At 42.7% G+C, this 24,944-nt stretch overlaps 1 protein-coding gene across 1 annotated transcript in view; it reads left to right on the top strand.

Moving 5' to 3' along the window:
- The window catches only part of RGSL1 (regulator of G protein signaling like 1), a gene marked incomplete at its 5' end in the record, with an annotated part of 123,924 nt that overhangs the window by 53,211 nt on the left and 45,769 nt on the right, over positions 1 to 24,944 (top strand). Inside the window, 6 exons of the mRNA XM_070384382.1 lie at positions 14,081 to 14,163; positions 17,276 to 17,350; positions 18,777 to 18,906; positions 20,709 to 20,813; positions 21,846 to 22,007; positions 23,082 to 24,049. Of these exons, the coding sequence (XP_070240483.1) occupies positions 14,081 to 14,163; positions 17,276 to 17,350; positions 18,777 to 18,906; positions 20,709 to 20,813; positions 21,846 to 22,007; positions 23,082 to 24,049 (1,523 nt within the window). The remainder of the gene's footprint in view (positions 1 to 14,080; positions 14,164 to 17,275; positions 17,351 to 18,776; positions 18,907 to 20,708; positions 20,814 to 21,845; positions 22,008 to 23,081; positions 24,050 to 24,944) is intronic.

Below are 24,944 nucleotides of genomic sequence, written 5' to 3'. Positions count from 1 at the left end.
ATCTGGCAATGGTTGATTAGCTATCAGTGAACCAGAGCAGAAGACAAGAACGGAAACCATGACACCCACCCCACTATGATACTGGGTTTTTTCCAAGATCACTTTCCTTCTGTATGTGGATGCTGTGAGCTGAATAGAGAATATAAGTAGACTTCAAAAAGTCTACAGGCTCCCTGCAGACTCTAGCGCCTGACGTGAGCACACCTGAGCCTCTTGTCTCTGCCTGTGGTCAGACCTACCTTCAGTTTCATGGGAGGCTTCGAGGGTCATCTGTTCCCAGGACTGTCTATCTTCTTCTATGGACTTTATCACGCACGACTCATCTCTAAGGCCTTGATAAGCAACCGCCTTGTCCAGTATCCACCATGCCGTCCCTGGAGCCAAGGAAGATGGGCAAAGCTGCAGCAAATACACTATGTGGGGCTGGTGAAGATATTGAGCAGCTTTATTTTAGTGGCCCAAGAACTGCATAGCGTTCAAGGGCAGTTTGTACTTATCAGCAAGATATTTCATCAGAGAAACTTTATTTACGACAAACAGTGGCAGCATCTTACTTTCTACGCGACCTTCTTCCTGAGTGGATGTGTAGACGTGGTGAGCCAGAACGTGTTGCCCCAAAGGGCTCCTGCCCTGGAGCAAGGCGCCCAGGCGCTGAGCATGTTTCTGATTGTGACCCTGATGGTGTCTCACTTGGAGGACGCAGAAGGAGTGGAGCTATATAGTCACATCCTGTTTGTCCAGGTCTTGTTCCTATTGCTGCTGGTGGTGATCGCAGAGCTGTGGGCTCCCAACTCACTGCGGTTCTGGGTGATGAAGGCTCTTTTGTATATGATTGCAGGCTCTTGGCTGATTCAGATAGGCTTTATGCTGTTCAAACCAATCTCTGGCCACAAATGGATGGATGATGACAAAAATGATATTCTGTTTGTTACCACCTTCTTCTGCTGGCACATAATTTCCCTTGCCATGCTGATGATCTGGATCTATGGCTTTTCCTTTTGGTGGTATCATTACGTTTCCGTTCAGTTCAGTCGCTCAGTTGTGTCCAACTCTTTGGGACCCCGTGAATTGTAGCACTCCAGGCCTCCCTGTCCATCACCAACTCCCAGAGTCCGCCCAAACTCATGTCCATCGAGTCAGTGATGCCATCCAGCCATCTCATCCTCTGTCGTCCCCTTCTTCTCCTGCCCCTAATCCCTCCCAGCATCAGAGTCTTTTCCAGTGAGTCAGCTCTTCGCATCAGGTGGCCAAAGGACTGGAGTTTCAGCTTCAACATCAGTCGTTCCAATGAACACCCAGGACTGATCTCCTTTAGGATGGACTGGTTGGATCTCCTTGCAGTCCAAGGGACTCTCAAGAGTCTTCTCCAACACCACAGTTCAAAAGCATCAATTCTTCGGCGCTCAGCTTTCTTTATAGTCCAACTCTCACATCCATACATGACCACTGGAAAAACCTTGACTAGACGGGCCTTTTTTGGCAAAGTAATGTCTCTGCTTTTTAATATGCTGTCTAGGTTGGTCATAACTTTCCTTCCAAGGAGTAAGCGTCTTTTAATTTCATGGCTGCAGTCACCATCTGTAGTGATTTTGGAGCCCAGAAAACTAAAGTCAGCCACTGTTTCCCCATCTATCTGCCATGAAGTGATGGGACTGGATGCTATGATCTTAGTTTTCTGAATGTTGAGCTTTAAGCCATCACTTTCATCAAGAGGCTATTTAGTTCTTCACTTTCTGCCATAAGTTTGCTGATGCCCAGATCAGGTGAGCCTGGAATGGTTCCTGTCACCTGCACATTCCGGAACATCTGGAGGAGAAGTTGAGGGAAGAGAAGCTGTCAGAAAGGAAGACCAGGTGTCTTTCCTTCAGAAGTGCCAAGGACATATGACTCGCTCCTCTTTAGGCTTCTCTCAGTCTTGTTTGCTAATCAGTGAGCAGAGAAAAGGCAAACGAAGCCCAAGAGGCCTGTTGCTGTGACCTACACTTTCAACTCCCCAAGTATTTCCGCCATCTCACCTCAGCTTCAGCCAAAGCATCTGCTTGCTGTGCTCCTCTCTGTGTTCCTCACCCCCCGCCCCGCAATGCAATAGAATGTGAAAATAAATGTACTATACCCTGCCTTTGGGTTTTTATAAATATCCCTCACCTACCACATAGAATACCTACCACTGGTCACTGACATTTAGTAATTAAAATGATTTACAGTCTTTAGTGCAGCATAATAATTTACCTGTCATAAAACTACCCCCTCATCCTTTCTCTTTCTTGATCACTTCAATACTCATACTAAATCTGAACTGATATTTTGACCATCTAGAACTCACAGAACTGTTATTGAGGCCTTTATTTTGATTACTTTATGGTTTATCAAACAGAAAGTCAGATGCTTTTTTTTAAAGCTTTGTTGAGATGTACTTAATATACCGGAAAAAAAAAGTTGGACATAATGTATACATTTTGATGAGTTTGGCATAAATATATTGTGATACCATCCAGTGGCAACCCACTCCAGTATCCTTGCCTGGGAAATCTCATGGACAGAGGAGGCTGGAGGACTATAGTCCATGGGATCACAAGAGTTGGACATAGTAATTAAACCACCACCACCATCACCAAAGTCCATCAAGGAAGTTTCCTCTGCAGGGTCCAGTAGAACAGAGCAGAAGCCTGCACAGAGTGAGGCCTCAGAAGGGTTCGCCTGCTTCCAGAATTTCTCCACCCCCATCTCACCCAGTGTAGTGTGTGCTGGATTCTTCTACCTGGGTAGATCAACCCATTGCTCCGTACATACCTCAACTGATTTCCAAGTAAGACTCACCAGGACCCATTCCTTTTTCGGTCGTCTCGTATAAAATGAAATCCTATGGCTTGTTTATTCTACCCACTTTTTTTCCCCCCACTTTTCTTTTTAATCCTCACAAATATTGTATGAGATAGGCTTATAGATGATAACCTAAAACTCAAAAGTCTTAACAAGCTGGCTTAAGGTAGCCAGACATTTAGCCATGTTCACATAATGCTAATAGCTGCATGTCAAAGGGAATGGAATTCTGAGGAGTAGAGTTAAATTATTGGGAACTTGTAAAAGAATGTCTTTAGCCCACCCATCCGGATGTCTCCCTCCCGTCCCCAGAGTATGGAGAATCTAAGCTTCCCTCATTCGTGGTCACAGTTAAAATATCTATGCTTAGATGGCACAAGGATTCTAGAGAGTCATTATCCTCCCAGTTTCCCCCTTGCTTCCAATTCCTAGGAAAACTAGATGGAGCCTCTTTCCTTCGGCTCTGCCTTATTCTTCCTTGTTAATTTTCTTGTTCAAAAGTTAAGGTGTAACTTCCCTGGCAGCCCAGTGGTTAGAAATTCACCTTCCAGTGTAGGGGATGCAGTTCGATCCCTGGTGAGGGAACTCAAATTGCACATGCCTTACCACCAAAAAAAAGAAAAGAAAAAAAAAAAAAAAACAGAAACAATATTGTAACAAATTCAATAAAGCCTTTAAAAAAAAGTTGAGGTGTAGCAGGGGTAAATTGGCTGTTACAAGCTTCTGCCCTCTGCTTTTAGGGGCTTGTGAGCATTCTGAGAATTGCAAAGGAAGGGGGTACTTTCAGTGTTATTTACAGGGGGCTCAGCGCTGTCTCAGGATAAGGGGGAGGGCTGGTATCCATGTGCTGAACATCCACTGTGCAAGCAGGGATTAGCTCTCCTTTGAAGCTCACACCTTGCACTGGTGGGATGATCTGGTGACCATGATTCCCGCCTGCCCCCACCAGGTGGAGATAAAATATTCTCCAGGCATTAGTCCAGTTTTGTGCTTCTCCTTGCTCCTGGTGACCATGGAGCTCTGCACTTTCCCCTGGAGGTTCTACCCTCTTCCTGGTTGTCACCTCTGGGTCCCTTCCCTTTGTTTTTCACCCACAACCTTGGGTATCTTTTCAGGCCTTGTCCAGCCCTGCAGCTCCTCCTTCCCGTGGCCTAGCTTATACTCCTTCAGTGCCTTGGGGTAGCGGTAGTAGGGAGTCTACTTTTCGTCTACGCCCCTTCCTAGTGATTTGGCAAAACTCCATTTTCTACTTCACTTAGGCCTGCTCTTTTCTTCATATTGCAAGTGTATTTTGGATTTTTTTAACCTAAAAATTAATTTTTTTTGCCATTACAATATGACCTCATCTTGCAGTAATGTCTTTCACTAATTAAGAGAAAAGTTATATATAAGGGCAGACAAGAAAAGCCCAAATATTAATATGTTAAGGTATTTTTCTCTATACAAATATAAAATTTTTGTCTATATAAATGTAAAAGGTTGAGAGATACCAAAGCCACGTTTTAATGTCTCTCTTCTGAGTTTCTCAGATGTTTCTCTTCTGAGTACTTTTGAGGTCAGATACTGATGAGCTCATTTCTTATAGTAAATTAATGCCTCAAATATTATTATGTCTCACAACATGTATCTCTGAGGTGAAATAATAAATATTAGTAGGGGCCTTCAAAGGATTATTTTGAAGGTTTAAATAACCACAAAGGATTATTACTGAGGCCTGATAAAATGGAATGGGCAGGCCTGCTGTTCAGGTGATAAGAAACTTTCTGTATTCCTCATATCATGGTAGGTACAAGCACTCTGATAGTAACCCTAATCACGGCGGAATGCGAAATCAATTGAAGAGATCTGGAAAAAAACAAAAGACTCAAATAGAATTTTGGAGAGAAAGGTGTGATCTTTGCCATTGTCCACCGGAGGGCACCATCTTTCCATGAGCTGGGAAAGGGGCACTTGCTCTCTGTTTGTACTGTAATGGCCACCCACTCCAGTATTGCCTGGAGAATCCCATGGACAGAGGAGCCTGGCAGGCTACAGTCCATGGGGTCGCAAAGAGTCAGACACGACTGAGTGACTAACACATATATCAATTTAAAAGAAATGAGGGAGGTGTAAAGAAGAAGGTAGAAAAATGTATAAGCGAGTGTTTTGCAAGCTTAAGCATCATGAAGGTCTATTTGTTTCCTATTAAACTTAGACGTGTGGACATGAATGAGCATAGATTCAACATAGATGTAGGGTGTATATGTATAGGTCTATATACCTAGATACACAGGTAGATAGATATATAGACATATGAATATCTATGTAGACATACACAGATACAGGTAGATATATATATATAAATATATAGATATATGTGTGTGTGTGTCTCAAAAATATAGCAGTGTCAAAACATGTGAGCTAAAATGACTGTTTTTTAAGCAACTCTATAAAAATCATCAAAATGCTTGTTTAGCTCATCACAGAATAGGCATACAATGAATAGTTGACTGAATGTGTAAATAGAGTATCTAGTGTAGGTGTAACATGGATGAACTGTCAGTTTTGTTCCAATCTGGGTTTTGAGGGATAAGCAGGAGTTTGTTAGAGGAGTTCAGGGCAGGCATGCTGAGGTCGCACATTCCTGTACTCATAAGCCTGGTGGTACAGTTCCAGGGATGGAATTTCATGGCCCGATAGTACCAGAGAAAACTACTGAGTTCCTGCCCCACCTAAGAAAGGTAGTTAAGGAAGAACCCTGGAAATTGTCTTATGGAATGCTTGATAATTTACTTTTCAGGTTAATAGGCTATTACAAGGGAGCATGACGCCAACAACAACAAAATGTTTGGTATTGCTTGTGTTATAATCTGTATTCAATATATTATGGTATATATTTAATAAACTAATTATTAAACTTTTAAACTTAGCATACAAAATTGCTTATAAATATAATTTTACTTTAAATTGCTTTCACTTGTTCCTCATTTTTCAATAAAATAATACTTTGGATAATTTTTCCTAAACAGATACCACTTCCATATTTTGTTAACTAAAGTTTAATAAACTGATTATTCAACTTTTAAACTTAGCATACAAAATTGCTTATAAATATAGTTTTACTTTAAATTGCTTTATAATACTTTGGATAAATTTTCCTAAACAGATACCACTTCCATATTTTGTTAACTAAAATTTCTTAGACATTTCATATTTTGAGTTGAAAATATGATTTCAAAATATCTTTAAATAGCAGGCAGGTTTACAAACCTAACAAAGAAAATTCTCCTAAGAACTTAAAAAGGCTCTTGTAAATTTAATGTCAGACTTTAAAATAAATACAAAACAAAAATTAAGCATTTTATTATAGAAAAAACAGCATTCACAAAATAGCACACATTTTTTAAAAGTATGTTTACATGTGTTTCTCGATGTTTAATATATTCCAAGATGTTTGTAGCCTACCATGTTTCTTCAATCATCAGTTACCTCATTCATTAATCAGTGTAACAGACACACATGCTCACTCATCTTAAAAGAATTCAGGGTGAAGCTCTTGACAGTTTAATAATCAAATTTATTCCTTAGATTATCACTTCTTTGGAAAAGAGCTAGCATAACCTGGGCAAAAGAAATTCTTTTAGTTCTCTTTCTAAAAGAGTGGCCTATTCAGCACTGATCTATACCCACATTCCTGAAGACACTATGCTTTTAGACTTGCCTTCAATAAAGCTATGTAAAGCCAATCTCTGCTCTGAATCACTGCCCTACTGTCTTCCCCCGCAGCTCAAGGATGCTGAGTACTGGAGCTGTTAGCAACCAAATGGAGTGCTGTCACCCCAGTAACAGCAAGGACTAAAAGCCAACAGTGAATTATGTGCAGTTAGATTCCTGACCCTTTCAAGACCTTAGAATTCCCAAAGTAAAAGGGTGCCAGACGTCTCCCCACATTGTGTGATGCTAAGAATCACCCAAGGTGTTCATTAGACACATTACCAGGTCCCTACTCTGGTAGAAAACCCTGGGTGAGGTTCAAGGGTTTTGTATATTTTACAAGTTCCCAGATGGTTATTATTATCAGGCAAATATAAAATAGACTGTTTTTTAAAAATTATCCTTGAGCTCACATCTCAGCTCTAACACTTCCCAGTTGTGTGTTGGGTCAGATCCAGCTTAACAATGATTTCCCAAAGTTCTGGGCATCTACTTTACTCCAGTAATCTCTGATGAAAGTTTGGAAGACAGTCAGTAAATTCTTGGAAAGATAATGCAAGGTTCTTCCTAAAGCGCAAAATACTTTATTTAAGAGCTTCTAGGTCTGACTCAGGATTGAAAATTGGATGAGGGGTCTAGAATTCTACAGGACAGCTCATTTTTGGGTTTGTATTCATATTAATTCTTTCGCTCAAATTTTTGAGCACTTCTATGTGAAAGAAACTGCTCTAGATGTTTGGGATGCATCATTAAATAAAACAATAAAAAAAATTCCTGCCACCATGGAGTTTATGTTCTCAACTAGAATCTGAGCAAGCTGCCACATATTTTTTCCCAAGGGACTCTATAATCATTAGCCACCACCAAGAACCTGCATGTTGGATCATTCTGATACCCACATGCCATAGCTACTACTATTTTATTTATTTATTTGGCTGTGCTGGGTTCTGGTTGTGGCACACAGAATCTTCAGTCTTCGTTGCAGCATACAGGATCTTTAGTTTTGGCATGCAAACTCTTAGTTGCGGCATGTGGGATCTAGTTCCCTGACCAGGGGTCGAACTAGAGCCCCTATATTGGGAGCACAGAGTCTTAGCCACGGGACCACCAGGGAAGTCCCCATAGTTACTATTATGATATCAACATATACTTTATCTTTGGTGGTTAGCAGCACCACACATTAAAATTGTTGCCAAAACCTTGGCTCCCAGTCCACTGATTCCAAATAGAAATACAGAGACAGAATTTGGAGGAAGTAGAAAAGAGTATCTTTATTATTTTTGCCAGGCAAAAGCGAAACATAGCCTGTTATGTTTCGCTTAATAACTGTGCCACCATCTCTCAGGAATAGGGAAAAGTTTTATACCCTTATGAAGGTCTTGCATTTTTTTTTCTCCTGCAGTTTCAAAATGACCACAGCTAGCATCAGGCAACTCAGCAACTAGGCCTGCTATTCCTGAAGTTATCGGCCCTGGACCTTCTTTCTGAAATGCAGAATGCTGGAAGAGAGTCTAGGGGGAGAAGAATGCCAGGTGCAGAGTATAATCTATATGGAGTCAGAGAGTAATTAGCTTTGTGAAGGACATGTCCGGTTACAAGTGTTTATTAGCAGTAACAGCTAAAGAATAACCAAAATTATTTAACTCTTGCAGGCCTGTTTGGTTGGTATGTGCCAAAGGCGAGTCACTCATTTATGGTTTTGCTTCAACAAAATCAAAGCTAATCTGCAACCACCGCATCTTCTTCCCGCCTTTGCGGCCATCTCCAGTCTGCCACTTCTGCTGGCACCATCACCAGTGAGCATTTGCTGTCATAGGCACCGCCATGCATTAGCTCTCCTTGCCCCTGAGCTTTTGAGTCACCCCTTAAAAATAAAAAGGTCTGGATGGAGGATCTGATTGCTGAATCTAGGACAAGTGTCCAAGTCTTTGCTGCCAGGACAGCAGAGGGGCCGTCTGGTCCCTCAGGCATTTATAATGGGAGACAGTCTCTCCAAGACTCACAGTTTTTCATCTCAAATAAGCAGAATGGTCAGAGACTGAGTAACCAAAACAAAACTCCACAAAACCCTAATCAATGCACTTATTCTTGACCCCTTCGGTGTTCAAGATCTTCTTTGGGCTGATTTATGTGTATCCCAGGACGGTGTGAGGAGGGATCTAAATGTGGCAAATCAGACCCAACGCTGCTGCTGCTGCGTGGCTTCAGTCATGTCCCACTCTGTGCGACCCTGTAGACGGCAGCCAACCAGGCTCCCCCATCCCTGGGATTCTCCAGGCAAGAATACTGGAGTGGGTTGCCATTTCCTTCTCCAATGCATGAAAGTGAAAAGTGAAAGTCAAGTCTCTCAGTCATGTCTGACTCTTCGCGACCCTATGGACTGCAGCCTACCAGGCTCCTCTGTCCATGGGATTTTCCAGGCAAGAGTACTGGAGTGGGGTGCCATTGCCTTCTCCGGACCCAAAGCTGGGACTACCCAAAATGATTTGCCTTTCCTTCAAGTGAACATGAGCTTAGTCTTCAAACCCATTTGAAGGCAATAAAAAAATGAGTAACAAAAGTTAATTTCCACATCAAAATATTCTGAACACTTGTCTTACAACAAGTCGTTCTCTGTGAGTAAATTTATGCTGAGTTCCAAATTTCCAACTCGTGACAAATGTTTTAGACCTTGGTACATTGGGAATATGTTAGAAACTTCTATTTTCTCATCATTTATTATTGTTCTTCATCTCTAAGACTCTTTGCATGTGGACAGAAAACTTTCTGCTCTTGTCTTTGAGTTGCTCATGACCCCAGAAGGAGGCCTGGCCCAGTTTACAATTGAAAAAACATTATACCATTTATACCATCCTTGGGCTTCTGGTGTCTCGTTGGTAAAGAATCTGCCTGCAGTGCAGGAGACCTGGGTTTGATCCCTGTGTTGGGAAGATCCCCCGGAAGAAGGCATGGCAACCCACTCCAGTATTCTTGCCTGGAGAATCCCCATGGACAGAGGAGCCTGGCGGGCTACAATCCATGGGGTCGCAAAGAGTTGGACACGACTGAGAGACTAAACACACACATACTATCCTGAGAAAAATTAAAATGAAAGAATTATAACTTCTTTCCCATATTGCCTCTTGCTTACCTCTGTTTTCTTGGAGTTACTGGCCTAAATGAATGAGAAATTGATCAGGAATACATTCTTGGTCAAAACTGGTCACAGAAAATCTCCAGTTCATTTGTATGCTGTGATTGGATGAAAATGTTGAATAGCTTTGTTTCAGTCTTACAGTTAATTTCATAGATATGTGGGATACCTTTTTCTAAGTAGCTCCTTTCCATACAGATATTGTTTACATCTTACTTTATAACATCTGTGGGAAAGTCTAATTAAACATATAAGGATATACATAAGAAGTAGTGGAAGAAATTATACAGAAAAATACATTGTTGTGAGAAAGTCCCAGGAGAGTTATTTCTAAGCCCATTAAAGTATGTTTTTCATGTGAAAGGAAGGTTTGATTTACTGGCATATTTGAAATAACACAAGCTCTCCAATCAGATAGGCAGAGCCCAATCTCAATGTTGCATTTACTATTTTGCATTGAAAAGGAGGTGATGATAACCCCTATTTTGCATGACTAAGAGTTGAATGAGAATAAAGTACAAACACCTAGTCTAATTCTTCTACATGAAAGCTAATGTGTGTTCAATCTCTTTTCAAACCCACAACCACCCAGAGGAAACTATCTGGAAAAGAAGAGAAGGGGTAGAAAACAGCATGGATATTAGGTTGAATTTTCCAGCTTATCTGAGAGTCAAGTCATTAAATATTTATTGAATACCGGTTAAATTTCTAGAAGGATATTAGATCCAGAAGACACATCAGAAGTTAACAGATTCCTATTCCCTCAAAGAATGAAGTCAAGTTCAAGAGACAGAACTTCAACTCAAGAATTGTTAGACAACAATTAAAAGGAAACTGTCAATGCACGCCAAATAGTATGGACTAAAGCCCTAGGTATAGGAAGAGTCTGTATAGTTAAGGGAATTTAGGAGCTCAGTTAACATAAGATTTATCAGATTGAGTTCTATACCAGAGGTATGGAATCTGGAACCCCTAGCAGGAGGTGTCACTGTGCATTCATAAGGGGCAGGGTTCTGTTGACTGGGGGCTGATTCCACTCCTAAACAATCACAGTAGCAGGAAGAGCAAGGCGACATGAGCAATGCTGGTGAGTCTCTGAAAGGGATGTCTCAGCAGCTTTGAGCACCTCAAATAAGGCAAACCACTCACCTTCGCAGTGTTAACAGGAATGAGTCAATCAGGGACACCACATGTAGACTGTTATTCGTGCCCGTTGTTTTCCTTCTCTCTTTTCCCCTCCCCCCACCCCACGCCATCAGATCTTTGAGGATCAGATAGTGGCCCACTGATAACACAACCAAGGCCACTAGGAGGAATACCTAAGAGGGAAGAATTAACATGCATATAGGCCATTGCATGTCATACCTCCTCCAGGGAGAAGGCTGGCATGAGGTTGGGGGTTATCCAACAATTTCTTTATTACCAAATCAACATCACTATTGTATAGAATGAATGTTGAAAGCCTCAGATTATTCTAAAGTTTGAAGGCAGAACAGGTAAGAATGGAGAAACAGGAATGCAGAAGTAGGATGGGGAAGGGGAGTATACGGAGAGCCTTTTCCTACACCCCATGAAGACTGTATTGTTAATGCCAAGCACTGTCACAGTCCAGTCCCTTGTCACCATCAATGTATGTGTGGCTACAAAAACAGTCGATTGAGAAATTTCTTCCAAACATCACTTTCCTGCGGTCAGATCCTCTCAATAATATGTTCAACAAATCCTTACCAGGCTTTATGAATGACAAACAAATGAACAAGAGTCCAAAAGATTGAAGATCTTCTCTTGAAGGAACAACTCACTAAACACAGAACACTTTGCAAACACTGATAGTGTCTAGAAGAAAAACCATGAACAGACAAAAGCCTCTCCTCTCATGGAGCTCAGTCTGGTGAGGAAGACAGATGCATCAGTGAGTGAAAACAGTGACTTGTTAATTGTTGTGATGGACGTTGTACATGACCATGTGAGGTGACGGCGAGTAGTGATCAGTTTTACTATTGTGGTACATTCTGCCATTCTTGGTTTACCAGGGAGGTTACATGTAAACCATTTCTTGATAACAATTTGCAAAGCAGCCTGGGGTTGAGAGGATGTTTCAGGGGATGGGAATGTGGGAACAAAGATACAGAGGTTGGATGTGAGAGTGCATAGCTTGTGCAGGAAAGAGCAATGTATTGGCTGGTCAACAGGAGGCAACATGGAGTGGAGCCTCCCAGGTGAGGCTTGGAAGGAACATAAAAACCAGATTGGGTGAAGCCTCAGATTCTGTACTAAGGAATTTAGCCTTTATCTCGTAGGACAATGAAGAATTGCTGAAGAGTTTTAACAATAATATGGTGGCAGTGATTAGAAATAGCAAGAACATTTGAAGAAACTGATGCAACAGTCTAGATGAGAAATGATAGAAGCCTGAAATAAGAAAGTGACTTTATGGATGGAGATGTAAGAATAGATAACAGAGATACATAAAAGGAGAAAGCACATGCCGCTCCATTGCGTGTGGGAGTATTGAGAGAGAAACAGAGAGAACGAGAAATCAAAGATGATTTTCAGGTTTCTGGTTCAGACAGTTGGATGGTGCTTCCAGTAACTGAGACTGGGAATACAGGAAAATGAGCAGGTTGGGAAGAAAAACTATCAGATCAGCTTTGAAAATGTTGAGATGAAAGTGTCTGATGGGTGTCACGTGGAGATATCCCATAGCTCATTTGATACTGAAACCTAGAGTCAAAGAAAGAAGTCTGGACTGAGAACATAGATTTTTAAGTTATCCATGTGGAATAGATTAAATAAATCAGGGAATTATAAAAAGATGTGCAGAGGGCTGAAGAGAGAGACAGAAAAACATAAAAATTTACACTAGATAGCAAAAAAGACATCTGTGGAACAGAGGGCAAAAATTGGCATCTGTTCTATTATAACAATGTTTGACTGTCTGGGTTTCTCTTTCTATTACAAGAAAATAATAACCACCAAAGTATCATTAGGAAAAGCAATGAAGGGAATTGCTTAGTTTTCTTATGTTATTGTAACTTCATCCTGGTGGAGTGACACTTACTCTTCTCATCACACATTTAGCTAAACTGAGAGATAGGTCTAGTGTCTAATATTTAGGTTTCTCATTTTGTAAGTCTTTCATTATAAATTTTAGATAGAATAGAAAAATGCTGGGCCATTAACAGGACGATTAACTTACTATTTGCTAGTTAACATTATACACTAAAAAGCATAGAGGGTGAATTAGAGTAAACTTAGAGAAGCCACTGGTGGTCTCTATGCTTGGCTTTGAGACAGTCAGCATTTTTTCCTTGTATTAATTTGGGCAGCACAATGATCAAGCTTGAGAGAAATGATAAATATGTTACATAACCAATATTTTTCCAAAAAAGCTCTTTGGGGGTTTTAATGTTGGGCCAAAACCAACTAGTTGAAATTTGACTTGGTTTCTGTAAAGTGACTGCATAAATTAAAGATGGTGGAGTGAATAGTGTAATGTGAGAGTGCCCAGAGCTAACCTCATTTCCGGCCACACTAGTATAACTTAGAACTAGTATAACTTAGAAGATGGGCAATAGTTGTCTTATGCTCTTCCTTGGGAAGAATGTGAAATGCTTGAATTATGGGTGCCCCTCCAGCCAATGAGAGGGGAGCCAAATGGAAAGAAGGCCACGCAAGGAAGTACTGAAGAAATGCTTAGTGACTAGCCAGAGTGGGTGGAGGTAACCAAAATGTTGTGATGTCTTTATAAATATGGGACCATTGCCCTTTAAAAGAGAACTTAGGTGAATTTGGTCAAGCTTCAGAGGGCAGAATTTCAACAAATGGAAAGAAAATAAAGGAGGACAGTTCACAATAGGAAAGATATTACTAAACTATTTTCAGTTCAGTTCAGTCACTCAGTCATGTCTGACTCTTTGCGACCCCATGGACTGCAGCACTCCAGACTTCCCTGTCCATAACCAACTCCTGGAGCTTGCTCATACTCATGTCCATCAAGTCAGTGATGCCATCCAACCATCTCATCCTCTATCATCCCCTTCTCCTGCCTTCAATATTTCCCAGCATCAGGGTCTTTTCCAGTCAGTCAATTCTTCACATCAGGTGGCCAAAGTATTAGGGTTTCACTGGAGAAGGGAATGGCAGACCACTTCAGTATTCTTGCCTTGAGAACCCCATGAAAAGAATGAAAAAAACTATTTTATTTCTTCATAAATGGAATGGGCAGCCCTGTAAGGTGGCAAGCTTCCCACAGCTGGGAGTGCTTAAGCAGGGTTGCTGAGGAGGGTTCTGGAAAGGGTGGGAAATTGAGTTGGATGACTTTAAAGGCCATCATCATGTGGAAATTTGCCCTTGTGAAATGATCCATTCAACTGCTTCATTTTCTCATCCTAAATGCAATCTTGCTTATAAGAGTTTTTTTTTCCCCTATAGAGATAATTGGTTCGACAAATCTTATAATTCTGCTAGAGGATGAAATCTTTGCCGATTTTTTCAACACATTTCTCTCTCTCCCGGTAAGCATTCTCAGACCTAAATCCAAATGTTTCATTAACAGCCAAATAGTGAATATCACTGAGCTGAGTGCCTTTTAAAAAAATAAATAAAAACTTCATATCAAATCAAAACTATTTCAATTTGAGCAAATAAATATGAATCAGAAAATCCTCTAAAATCTCCAGGAGTTCCCATTACTGATACAATCAAATCCCAAATCACCAGCCTTCTTACCTGTCCATGGTTATCTCTAATCACACCCTTTGCTGGTACCCAGTGCTCCCGTGATCCATCTCTACCCTGCAGAGGGCATTCACCTGGAATTCTCTCCCTCCATGCCTCTCCCTGCCTGGGTTCTTAATTTCCATATTTTCACCCACCAAACTCTTAATCATTGTTCAGATAGCTACCTAAATCCTGCTCTCCTTAAGGAGTTCCTAGGTCCTCCCAATCAGAACTTATCTCCCCCGCCTCTGTGCTCCTTGACACTTTGCTGCTCTCTTGTGTTGTGTGTGTGTGTTTTCTCCACTGGACTGTGAAACTGTGAATTCCTGCAGGACAAGAACCATGGATTATTCACTCTGCTCTACTCCCCTCACTGGGTGTTTAACACATAGCAATTGTTGAGTTGTTAACTGGAAGCAAATCTATATAGCTTTTTAATCTATGCAATCAAAACAGACCTCACACATCAAAATATTTTTAAACCCAGGCCTACACCAATCCTGCATTTTTTTTTTTTTTTTGGAATATTTGGTTACATCTGAATGCTGGTGCCTTATAAATAGTTGCTCACCTCAGTGCGCCTTTTTCCATGGGATGCTACCTCGTTGAAATTTCATACAACTAGGAAAAAACACTATTATTCCACAAATACCTATTGGGTGGTCATTTTGTGCCAGATGCTAGGCTTAGTACTGGGGACATGGATATACCATTGTGTCTTCAAGGAATTCCCAGTCTAATGTGGAGACCAGTATTTAAGGTGAGTGCAAAAAGGGTTGTGTGTGACATGATTGACATCTCTAGGAGGTGAGATGGAAGAACATTGAAAGAACAGGCCACTCCTACTTGGGAGAGTCAGAAAGGAACCAATGAAGAGGTGACACAAACCAAGTCTTGAAAAATGACTAGGTATTTGACAACTGGCTGAGGATGAAGATGGGGGGGAAGGGTGGATAAAGAAGCAAGAAGAAATGACTGGAGGACTGAGTAGCAAAAGAAGAAGATGCCTTAGAAATGTGATACGCCAAGAGTTCAGCCAGAAATTGGAGCTTTAGCCTCTCTGCTGCTGCTGCTAAGTCGCTTCAGTTGTGTCCAACTCTGTGTGACCCCATAGACGGCAGCCCACCAGGCTCCCCATCCCTGGGATTCTCCAGGCAAGAACACTGGAGCGGGTTGCCATTTCCTTCTCCAATGCATGAAAGTGAAAAGTGAAAGGGAAGTCACTCAGTCGTGTCTGACTCTTCGAGACCCCAGGGACTGCAGCCTACCAGGATCCTCCATCCATGGGATTTTCCAGGCAAGAGTACTGGAGTGGGGTGCCATTGCCTTCTCCGAGAAAAAAAAAAGAAAAACATCTATTTCTGCTTTATTGACTATGCTAAAGCCTTTGACTGTGTGGATCACAATAAATTCTGGAAAATTCTGAAACAGATGGGAATACCAGCCCACCTGACCTGCCTCTTGAGAAATCTATATGCAGGTCAGGAAGCAACAGTTAGAACTGGACATGGAACAACAGACTGGTTCCAAATAGGAAAAGGAGTACATCAAGGCTGTATACTGTCCCCCTGCTTATTTAACTTCTATGCAGAGTACATCATGAGAAATGCTGGGCTGAAAGAAGCACAAGCTGGAATCAAGATTGCCGGGAGAAATATCAATAACCTCAGATATGCAGATGACACCACCCTTATGGCAGAAAGTGAAGAGGAACTCAAAAGCCTCTTGATGAAAGTGAAAGAGGAGAGTGAAAAGTTGGCTTAAAGCTCAATATTCAGAAAACAAAGATCACGGCATCTGGTCCCATCACTTCATGGGAAATAGATGGGGAAACAGTGGAAATAGTGTCAGACTTTATTTTTGGGGCTCCAAAATCACTGCAGATGGTGATTGCAGCCATGAAATTTAAAAGACGCTTACTCCATGGAAGGAAAGTTATGACCAACCTAGAAAGCATATTCAAAGCCAGAGACATTACTTAGCCATCTAGTCAAGGCTATGGTTTTTCCAGTGGTCATGTATGGATGTGAGAGTTGGACTGTGGAGAAAGCTGAGTGCCGAAGAATTGATGCTTTTGAACTGTGGTGTTGGAGAAGACTCTTGAGAGTCCCTTGGACTGCAAGGAGATTCAACCAGTCCATTCTAAAGGAGATTTGTCCTGGATGTTCTTTGGAAGGACTGATGCTAAAGCTGAAACTCAATACTTTGGCCACCTCATGCGAAGAGTTGACTCATTGGAAAAGACTCTGATGCTGGGAGGGATTGGGGGCAGGAGGAGAAGGGGACGACAGAGGATGAGATGGCTAGATGGCATCACTGACTTGATGGATGTGAATTTGAGTGAACTCTGGGAGTTGGTGATGGACAGGGAGGCTTGGCGTGCTGCAGTTCATGGGGTCGCAAAGAGTCGGACATGACTGAGCAACTGAACTGAACTGAACTGAACTGAATGCCCCCCTAAGTATCAATAATTTGTACCGTTATTCCTCACCTCCTCAGTCCTCTCTACTTTCTCCAGTTCAACAGGTTAGGCAAATCCAAAGATATTTCTCTTTATGAAAAGGCTTTAAGCCTTTGCTCTAACCTTCTAGGTCCTGGAGAAATGAATAATGCAATACACAAAGTAAACACCTTTTAAAGTCATGAGCTTTGGCCTTTGCACACAGACAAGATAACTCCCAGGTCGGAGCAGGATGGAGCCAAAAGATAAATGAATCTTGTAATTTAATCTTTCTTTGTTGTTTTGCACAAAGCAAGTTGGTTCACTGGAATAAATTTAAGAATTAATGTCCCTTGAAATAGGAAAGCAGTGGAACCTCTCTTCCCCTGTGACTACAGATGGACCATGACACTTCCACAAAGAGATGCTCTAGACCCCTTTGGCTGTTTCTTAGCTTTCTTTTTCAGGTCTTTGGCCAGACACCATTTTACACTGTTGAAAATTCACAATGGAGCTTGTGGCCAGAAATACCCCACGACTTGGTGAGCATGATTCTTGAATGGTGGATGGTTTGGGATAGGGGAAGAGGCAGATGGATTTGAAGTGTGGATCGGGGGAGGGGAAGGGACAGGAGCTCATGACAGGGTGACTATGGAAGAAACTATAAAGCAGGTGAGTAGGACAAACAGAATCAAGCCAGGCAGACAGTTCTCCTTTTTGCATTTTTATTGCTTAGGCAGGCAGTTGCTGCTGAGTTCTTTCCTCTGTATTTCAGTCCATGGTTAGCAAAAGAAGTTAACCTCTCATGTCCACTGTGATGGTTGGGTAGTCGATGCTTGGAGCACTGTGTTGAGAAGAACTCTGCAAGGCCACACCTAAGCCAGAAAGAGTCTGGGAATTGATAAGTAATACCTGCATGGATGTGGGAAAGGAAGTGTAGCCCATGGGCCCATAGCAATTATTTGTGTTGTAAAGTAAGCATTAGTCACTCAGTCATGTCTGACTCTGCGAGCCCACAGACTGTAGCCCACCAGGCTCCTCTGTCCTTGGGATTTCCCAAGCAAGAACACTGGAGGGGGTAGCCATTCGCTCCTCCAGGGGATCTTCCCAACGAGTATAACTCAAGTCAAGATAATGCTTGACAGTTCCTAATGACTACTTGACCACGGGGCGTATATTTTCCCCCAGTCTTTTTTTTTTTTAATACGTTTTTTCCTTGTCCTTGTCCACTGTCTTTCTCTCCTCCCCCTTCCTGTTCTCCTTTTCTACTCTGTAGACCTTGGACTCAGCAATGCCTCCCTCATGCCCTTTTTGTGACAGGTGGGATCAGAACGATCACACTAAGCACTAAGCCGTGCTCACAGCAAAGTTCTATTTTTCTCTGGGATCTGGATTGCTGAGGAAGACACTGCACTCTGATTCTTATGCATGTGTTTGTTTTCCCAAGGAGAATCCCAACACTTAAAAATTTTATCTTCTTATCCCATCTCTGGGGATGCGATCCTTTGGGTATTCCTCCCTTACTTATATGGTATGTGTCAGTCTTTGTGTGCTTTTGTACATGTTGTGCAGTTGATATGGGTTGGGAGCTTGTGAAAAGTTGCAAGTGCGCTTACAAAGAAGCAAGTTGAGTAGAGTTATGACTTGATACCACAGACCAAAATCTCTTCTGCTTCTCCTCTATCAAGCAAAGCTTAAGACTGTGTCATTGCCCTGTTTTTGTTTTTTACTTAGGTCTTTTCTTAACCTCACTCAGGAATAAGATTTTTTTGATGAAGGAAAAAGTCTTTGCTTTCCTACCAATCCATTCACTCCTTTGAGAGCCTCTTAGATACTATTTTTAATCAACATGCCTCTGGGCCAAATACTACAAGCATAAGGTTATGTAATTGCTCCTTTTAATAAGCTGCATTTCTTAGCAATTCAGTTCCATTTCTCCTTTCTGTTCCTATTTTGTTTGGACTCTAGATTGCAAAGTACAAAGGATTATTGACCTGGTTGGAAAAATATCGATTACCTTTCTTCTGTAAAGCCAACTTATGTTTCCATTACATTCTCTGTCAGGAGTTCATCAGTTTCATTAAGTCCCCAGAAGGAGGTAAGCATGTGGGGGCATGTGTGTATAGACACATGGGGAGCTGGGTGCAAACCGTCCGAAGTCTCTCAGTCCTACAAATACTGGCTGCCTTTACAGCCTGAGATGTGTGGGTGGCTTAGCCTGCATTGTGGCAATAGGTGATATCTTAGGCTGAGAAATTGGTACCAAGAACAAGAAACAGGAGTTAGTTGGGCTGGGCTATTTGTCTCACTGCAGCTAAGAATGAGAGAGGTAATGATGGCCAAAATGCCTATAATACGTTCAGAATCAAAGGTAGCTCACCACCTTCATGGCTATCACCTGGCCTAGGCCACCGTCATTTCTCACCTGGCTGTTTTTTTTTTACTTCTTATTTTATTTTTGGATATAGCCAATTAATAATGTTGTGATAGTTTTGGGTGGACAGCAGAGGGCCTCAGTCATACAAATACATGTATCCATTCTCCTCCAAGCTCTCCTCCCATCTAGGTCACCACATAACATTAAACAGAATTCCATGTGCCGTATAATAGGTCCTTGTTGGTAATCCATTTTAAATATAGCAGTGTGTGCATGTCCGCCCCAAGCTCCGTAACTATCCCTTCCCTCCATCCTTCCCCACTGGCAACCCTAAGTTTGCCTTCTGCCTGTCTCACCTGGCTATTGACATCATCTCTGAATCAGTCTCCTAGCTCGCTCTCTTGTTCTCTTCTCCCAGCAGCCAGGGTGAGCCTTTTAAAACTTCCTTTAGATCATGTCACTCCTCTGCTCGCTGTCCCTTCCCACCACCAGCACCACCAATGGCTCCCATTTCAATCTGAAATCCAGAGCCCCTGAAATGCCTTTCCAGGTCCTAGAGACCTGGCCCCATTTCCTTTCTGATCTCATCTTTTCCTACTTCTCCGTGGTTCATTCCATTCCAACCACTTTGTCCTCTGCAGTTCCTCACACATACTGGGCACATTTGCATTTCAAGGCTTTGCACTGGCTGTTCACTCTGCCTGGGCCGATGCTCCTCCAATATATTCACATTGGTGCCCCTCCTTCACCTTAAATTTCTGTGCACTTCTCACCTCCTCAATGAAAGCTAGCCTGGGAGCCCACGGCCCACCCATCCAGTCCCTGCCCAGCTTTACCTATACCCTCCTTTCCTTCTTCATTTCTTCCTGTAGTGCTTATAACCTTCAGCCTTACTAGAAAATGTATTTATTATGCTTATCGTTTGTTGTCTGTCTCCTTTGCTAGAATATAAGCTCATTGAGGATGGGGATTTTTGTTCTGTTTGCAGATGTATCCCAAATACCTAGAATGGTACCCAGCATTTAGTAGGCCTATAATAAATGCTTGTTGAAAGAATGAATGAATAAAATTTTCACCTAGGGTTGAACTGATAACTTGACTCAGCTCAACTAGCCAAAGCAAACTAGGGAAAGTGACAATTTGGGAAATCCCATTGAGTAAAATATTGTAACAAATCGCCCATTTACTCATCTCCCTCCTTCAACACATGTATTGGAAAACTTGCTGTCAGGTGGGGACCATGGAAGGCCAGAGGCCTTGTCTGGAGGGTGATTTTGATCTGTGGATTGTACGTATGCTTGTAGGTACGCCCCTCCCCCCGCCCCATGTCACTCAATATGTGTCACTAGAGGGCCTGGGTCTGGCTTCAAAAGCACCACGTAGTCAGAGCCCTACTCATCTCACTGGCCACCATTTCTCCTCACTCCCGTTGAGTGAATGGGAGTCTGGCCATGTGCCAGGCTGAGAGAGGGGCTGGGGGAAGAGCTCATTCTCAATCTCTTACCATGGACTTTTCCTGGCAGCCAAGATGATGAGATGGCAAAAGGCAGACCAGTGGCTACTCGAGAAATGCATTGGCGGGGTCAGAGGGATGTGGCGCTTCTATACCTACCTCAAGGGCAGTGCAGGTGGGTTCTTGGAGTTGTTCCTGGGGCCTTTGCAAGTTCTTAAGAGCTTCCAGGATACCCTGGAGCAGTTCTACTGCTGCTACTAACAGTTCTGTGTATCTATGGTGAATACAAAAAGTGCTTTGTAACACAGCTTGGGTAGAAGTCTTTGGAAACTGGGGTCTATTGTGTAGGTTATGGCAAAAGCACTCAGAGTCCCTTTCATTCATTCATTCATTTAACAATGTTTATTGAGCACCACTGTATGGCAGCCACTGCGCTTGCAGGTGGGGATACAAAGGTGAACAAGAGCCCTAAGTCCCTGCTTCCCGAAGCTGCCGTGACAGTGGGGAGACAGACAAGGAACAAGTATACACACAAATCCCTGTAGCAAAAGTGCTTTCTGTTCTACTGGGTCCAGTAGGTGATGAGTCTAGGAGGCTGGCAGTGAATACTAGCTGACATTCCAGTTCAGCATCATTAAATTTGACACAGGAACAAATCTTAGTATAAAGGTGAAATTCTGGATTTCCAGGGGTCAGGCAGGGAAGAACTAGACAGATTGTCTTATAGTTTGTCATTCAGACTTCAGCCCTGGCAAAGCTGTAAAGTGGGGAATGTAGTCCTTGGCACCTTTGGGCTCCAGTGTCCTTCTGCAGGCTGCTCCGGGTCCATGATCTAAGAAATGTTCTTTTTACGCTGATCTTTATTTTTTGGACAAAACTTGAATGTCTAACGATCTACTCTCATGTGGTTTTTCCTAAACTGACAGTTTTTCTAACACTCCCCCCCCCAAAAAAAAATCATGAAAGAGTCCTACCCATTAAGTCCCTTTTCTCTATGTCTCCCATCAGCTCCTGCATTAGGACATTTCTGGAAATGATCCCTTAAGCCAAAGGAGTGGCTCAAGGTGATGTTGGAGGCAGTAGAGCAAGCAGGTGGGGGTGGAAGTGGGGTGGGGGTGTCAGCTGCCGCACTCAGATACAGCCACTGGAGGGGCAAGCCTGGGGTGCAGCTCAGTCTGATCCATAGGTGATCCTGTCTGATCCATAGGTGAAGAACTGGTGGATTTCTGGATTCTTGTTGAGAAGATCCTGAGCATAGATGAGATGGACCTGGAAGTGAGAAACCACTACCTTTCCCTCCTCTTTGTGCTGAAGGCCACCCATCTGCAGGAAAGCTCACGGGTGGTGACTCTCTGCAACATGAACATCAGTAAGAATCATAAAGCATATCTGAGGTGAAATCCCTGGGGGATGCAAGAAAAAATCAGTCCAATGTCTGATAGTCCTCAGTCCCTTGCCTTGCAGACTGCTCCTCTCTCCATTAGGGATGCCAGTGGGAACCCCAACCCTTAACAGTGAACAGTTGAGAGAGACAGTTGGCCGTAAGCTGGTATGTGCCCCTTCCTGAGATGTTGCTTGTTAGTGAAGGTTAGCTGGAAAGAGTGAAGGGGAATTGGGACAAGGTAATTGAACAGTTCCTGCACTTGCTAAGCCTGCATGGCTTGTTTTGTGGGTTTTTTTGTTGTTGTTGTTGTTGTTTTCTTTTGTTTTCAATTAGGGTTCTCTAGAACAAACCATAGTCCACAGGCCAAATGCAGTGCATGTGGCCTATGAGCTAAGACTGTTTTTTTTTTTTTTTAAAAGCTTAAAGAAGACTGTACAACAGAGACTATAAATGGCTCACAAAGCCTAAAATATTTACTAACTCTTCATATAAAAAAAGTTTGCCAACTCCTTCTCTAGAACATCAAATTCATTCAAATGTATTTATTTATTAAGTGAGGAGGCATTCCTAACCCCAATACAAATGATGTGCTCCAGAAGCTGCAGTATTTGGGGTTAGTCACACTCCTCTCTATTTATATAGATACTTGGGAATTGATGATATTAAAATCAGGGCTAGTCAGGACTTTACCAAATTATCCAGACCAAACTCCTCCCTTTAGTCAGATCTAACTTTGAGAAATTCCACTCAGAGGTACATGTTTCTTGTTCTTAAACATATTTGCTGGTACCACTTGCTTTCTTTACAATAATGTTCAGTAGTCTAAAAAGTAACTTGAGGAATCCCACAAAATGGTTATTTCTCTGGGGAAGAAGCAAGGTGATCAGAGTAATAAGGGGTCATTGTGTGTTGAACAAACCCTAAAATCATGTTCACTTTATCTCTGACCTGTCTAGGGTTGCATGAGGAATGAATGAAACACAAAAACATTTGGAAAAATTAAAAAACTTAACTATCCCCACATCATTTTCATCCTCTCTCTCTCTTTATTTTTTCCAGAGGCCCTCCTGAACCTGTCCATCTGGCATCCCAACCAGTCAACCACCAGGAGGGAGATCCTGAGCCACATGCAAAAAGTGGCCCTGTTCAAACTCCAGAGCTATTGGCTCCCCAACTTCTACACCCACGCCAAGACAGTCATGGCCAAGGAGGAATCGTGCCAGGCTCTGATGCAGGAATACGAGACTCGCCTGTACAGTATCTGCTATACCCATGAAGGAGGGCTCCCTCTGAATATGAACATCAAGAAGGCCCACCAACCCCAGAAGCACTACTCAAGCAGGAAGATCAAGAGGAAGATGTGGCACTTGATAGACTGTGGCTCGTGGTCCCTGGAAATGGATACCAATCCAGATACCAACACAGTGCCCCCCCCGGAGCTGGATTCTCAAGACAAGGTGGTCATACAAAAGCCTTTCCCAAAAGAGGCCTCTTCAAAAGACAGAATCATTAGTTCCCCAGAAAAGGATGTTCTCTATGCCAGGAAGTCCAATGTGAAGAAGAAAGCCAAGAGCCACCTCCACATGGAGGGCCTCTTTGAGACAGCGTTCTCAACCCACCTGAGGACTGTCACCCCCATCATCAATTACTCCTCCCATGTGACCATCAAGAAGGCCGTGAAGCAGAACCTCTCCTTGGGGTACACCCACTGGGCCCTGTGTGCAGATGCCTGTGCAGGGAGTCCCTTCCGGGACCACCTGAAGAAGCTAAATTTGAAAGTGGAGATCCAACTCTTGGACCTCTGGCAGGACCTGCACCATTTCCTCAGTGTCCTGATGAGTAACAGGAAGACTGGGAAAGCCATCTTTCGGCACATGCTGGGCAACAGGATCTGTGAGCTCTACCTGAATGAGCAGATTGGTCCATGCCTGCCACTCAAATCCCAAACCATTGAAGGCCTGAAGGAGATGCTGCCTTCTGGGGATGTGAACCCCTGGATTCCCAGAACCCAGAAGGAGATATGCAAGGTAGGCCATGCATCACAGAAATGGGTTGGTATCTGGAAGATTAGGTCAAGACTTACCAAAAATCCTACCTGGTCATCTGTACTGACTAACTTAATGATTTAACTACCCACACAATACGTATCAATGAGTTGGTTGATTGCTTATGAGTAAGTTATATAAATTCCCAAGAAGTAGCCAGAACCCCAAAGTAGGATGAAGGTGGAAGAACAGTCACTACCCACCTTTTATTTCTTCTTCAATTCCCCCTGATATGGAGTCTCCCAATCTCAGACTCTTCTACTGAAGGATGTTTTAAGAACTCTGAGCCAAATGTCATGAATCAAAATACAGGGTCTCCCTTTCCTAGACTAGCCATCATGGAAATGGCCAAGTGGGAGGATTTATTCTTATCCCAAAACATTAGATAAAAGCATGGGGCTATCCTAGACACCCACAGGAAGTAATAGGTTGACTATTTTCAAAATCTTGGCAGAAAACAAGTGGCTGAGCCAAATTGAGGAGAGAGCTCAATAAAAAGGGACTACTTACAAAGAAGGGTAGGAAAACCACAGGGCCACTAAGGTGCGTTGGAAGTTGTGCTGGACTAGTAAAGGAACCAGGGTTAGAACCCAGGAGTTCTTGGCTCTAAGTCCAGCACAATTTCCAATGCACCTTAATTATCCAGGATTGCACATCTGGGCAATGTTGGATGAGATCTGTCCAGGGGGTGCACAGTCAAAGCTGTCTGCACAGTTCCCGAGTAGAAGTTCCAGAGCCCTCTCCCTACCTGCCCCACCCTTTGTGGAGGCATTTGGAACTAGATGGAGGCTTAGATAGGCTGTGTTTCTGCATCAGCACATCCGCACAGCAAAGCTCCCTCCCTTGGCCTTTGGTCTGCTGCAAAGATATTAAAAGT

The sequence above is a fragment of the Bos mutus genome, chromosome 16 (genome assembly GCF_027580195.1).
Source record: "Bos mutus isolate GX-2022 chromosome 16, NWIPB_WYAK_1.1, whole genome shotgun sequence".
Taxonomy (NCBI): Eukaryota; Metazoa; Chordata; class Mammalia; order Artiodactyla; family Bovidae; genus Bos; species Bos mutus.
This window is presented reverse-complemented; position numbering and strand designations above follow the sequence as displayed.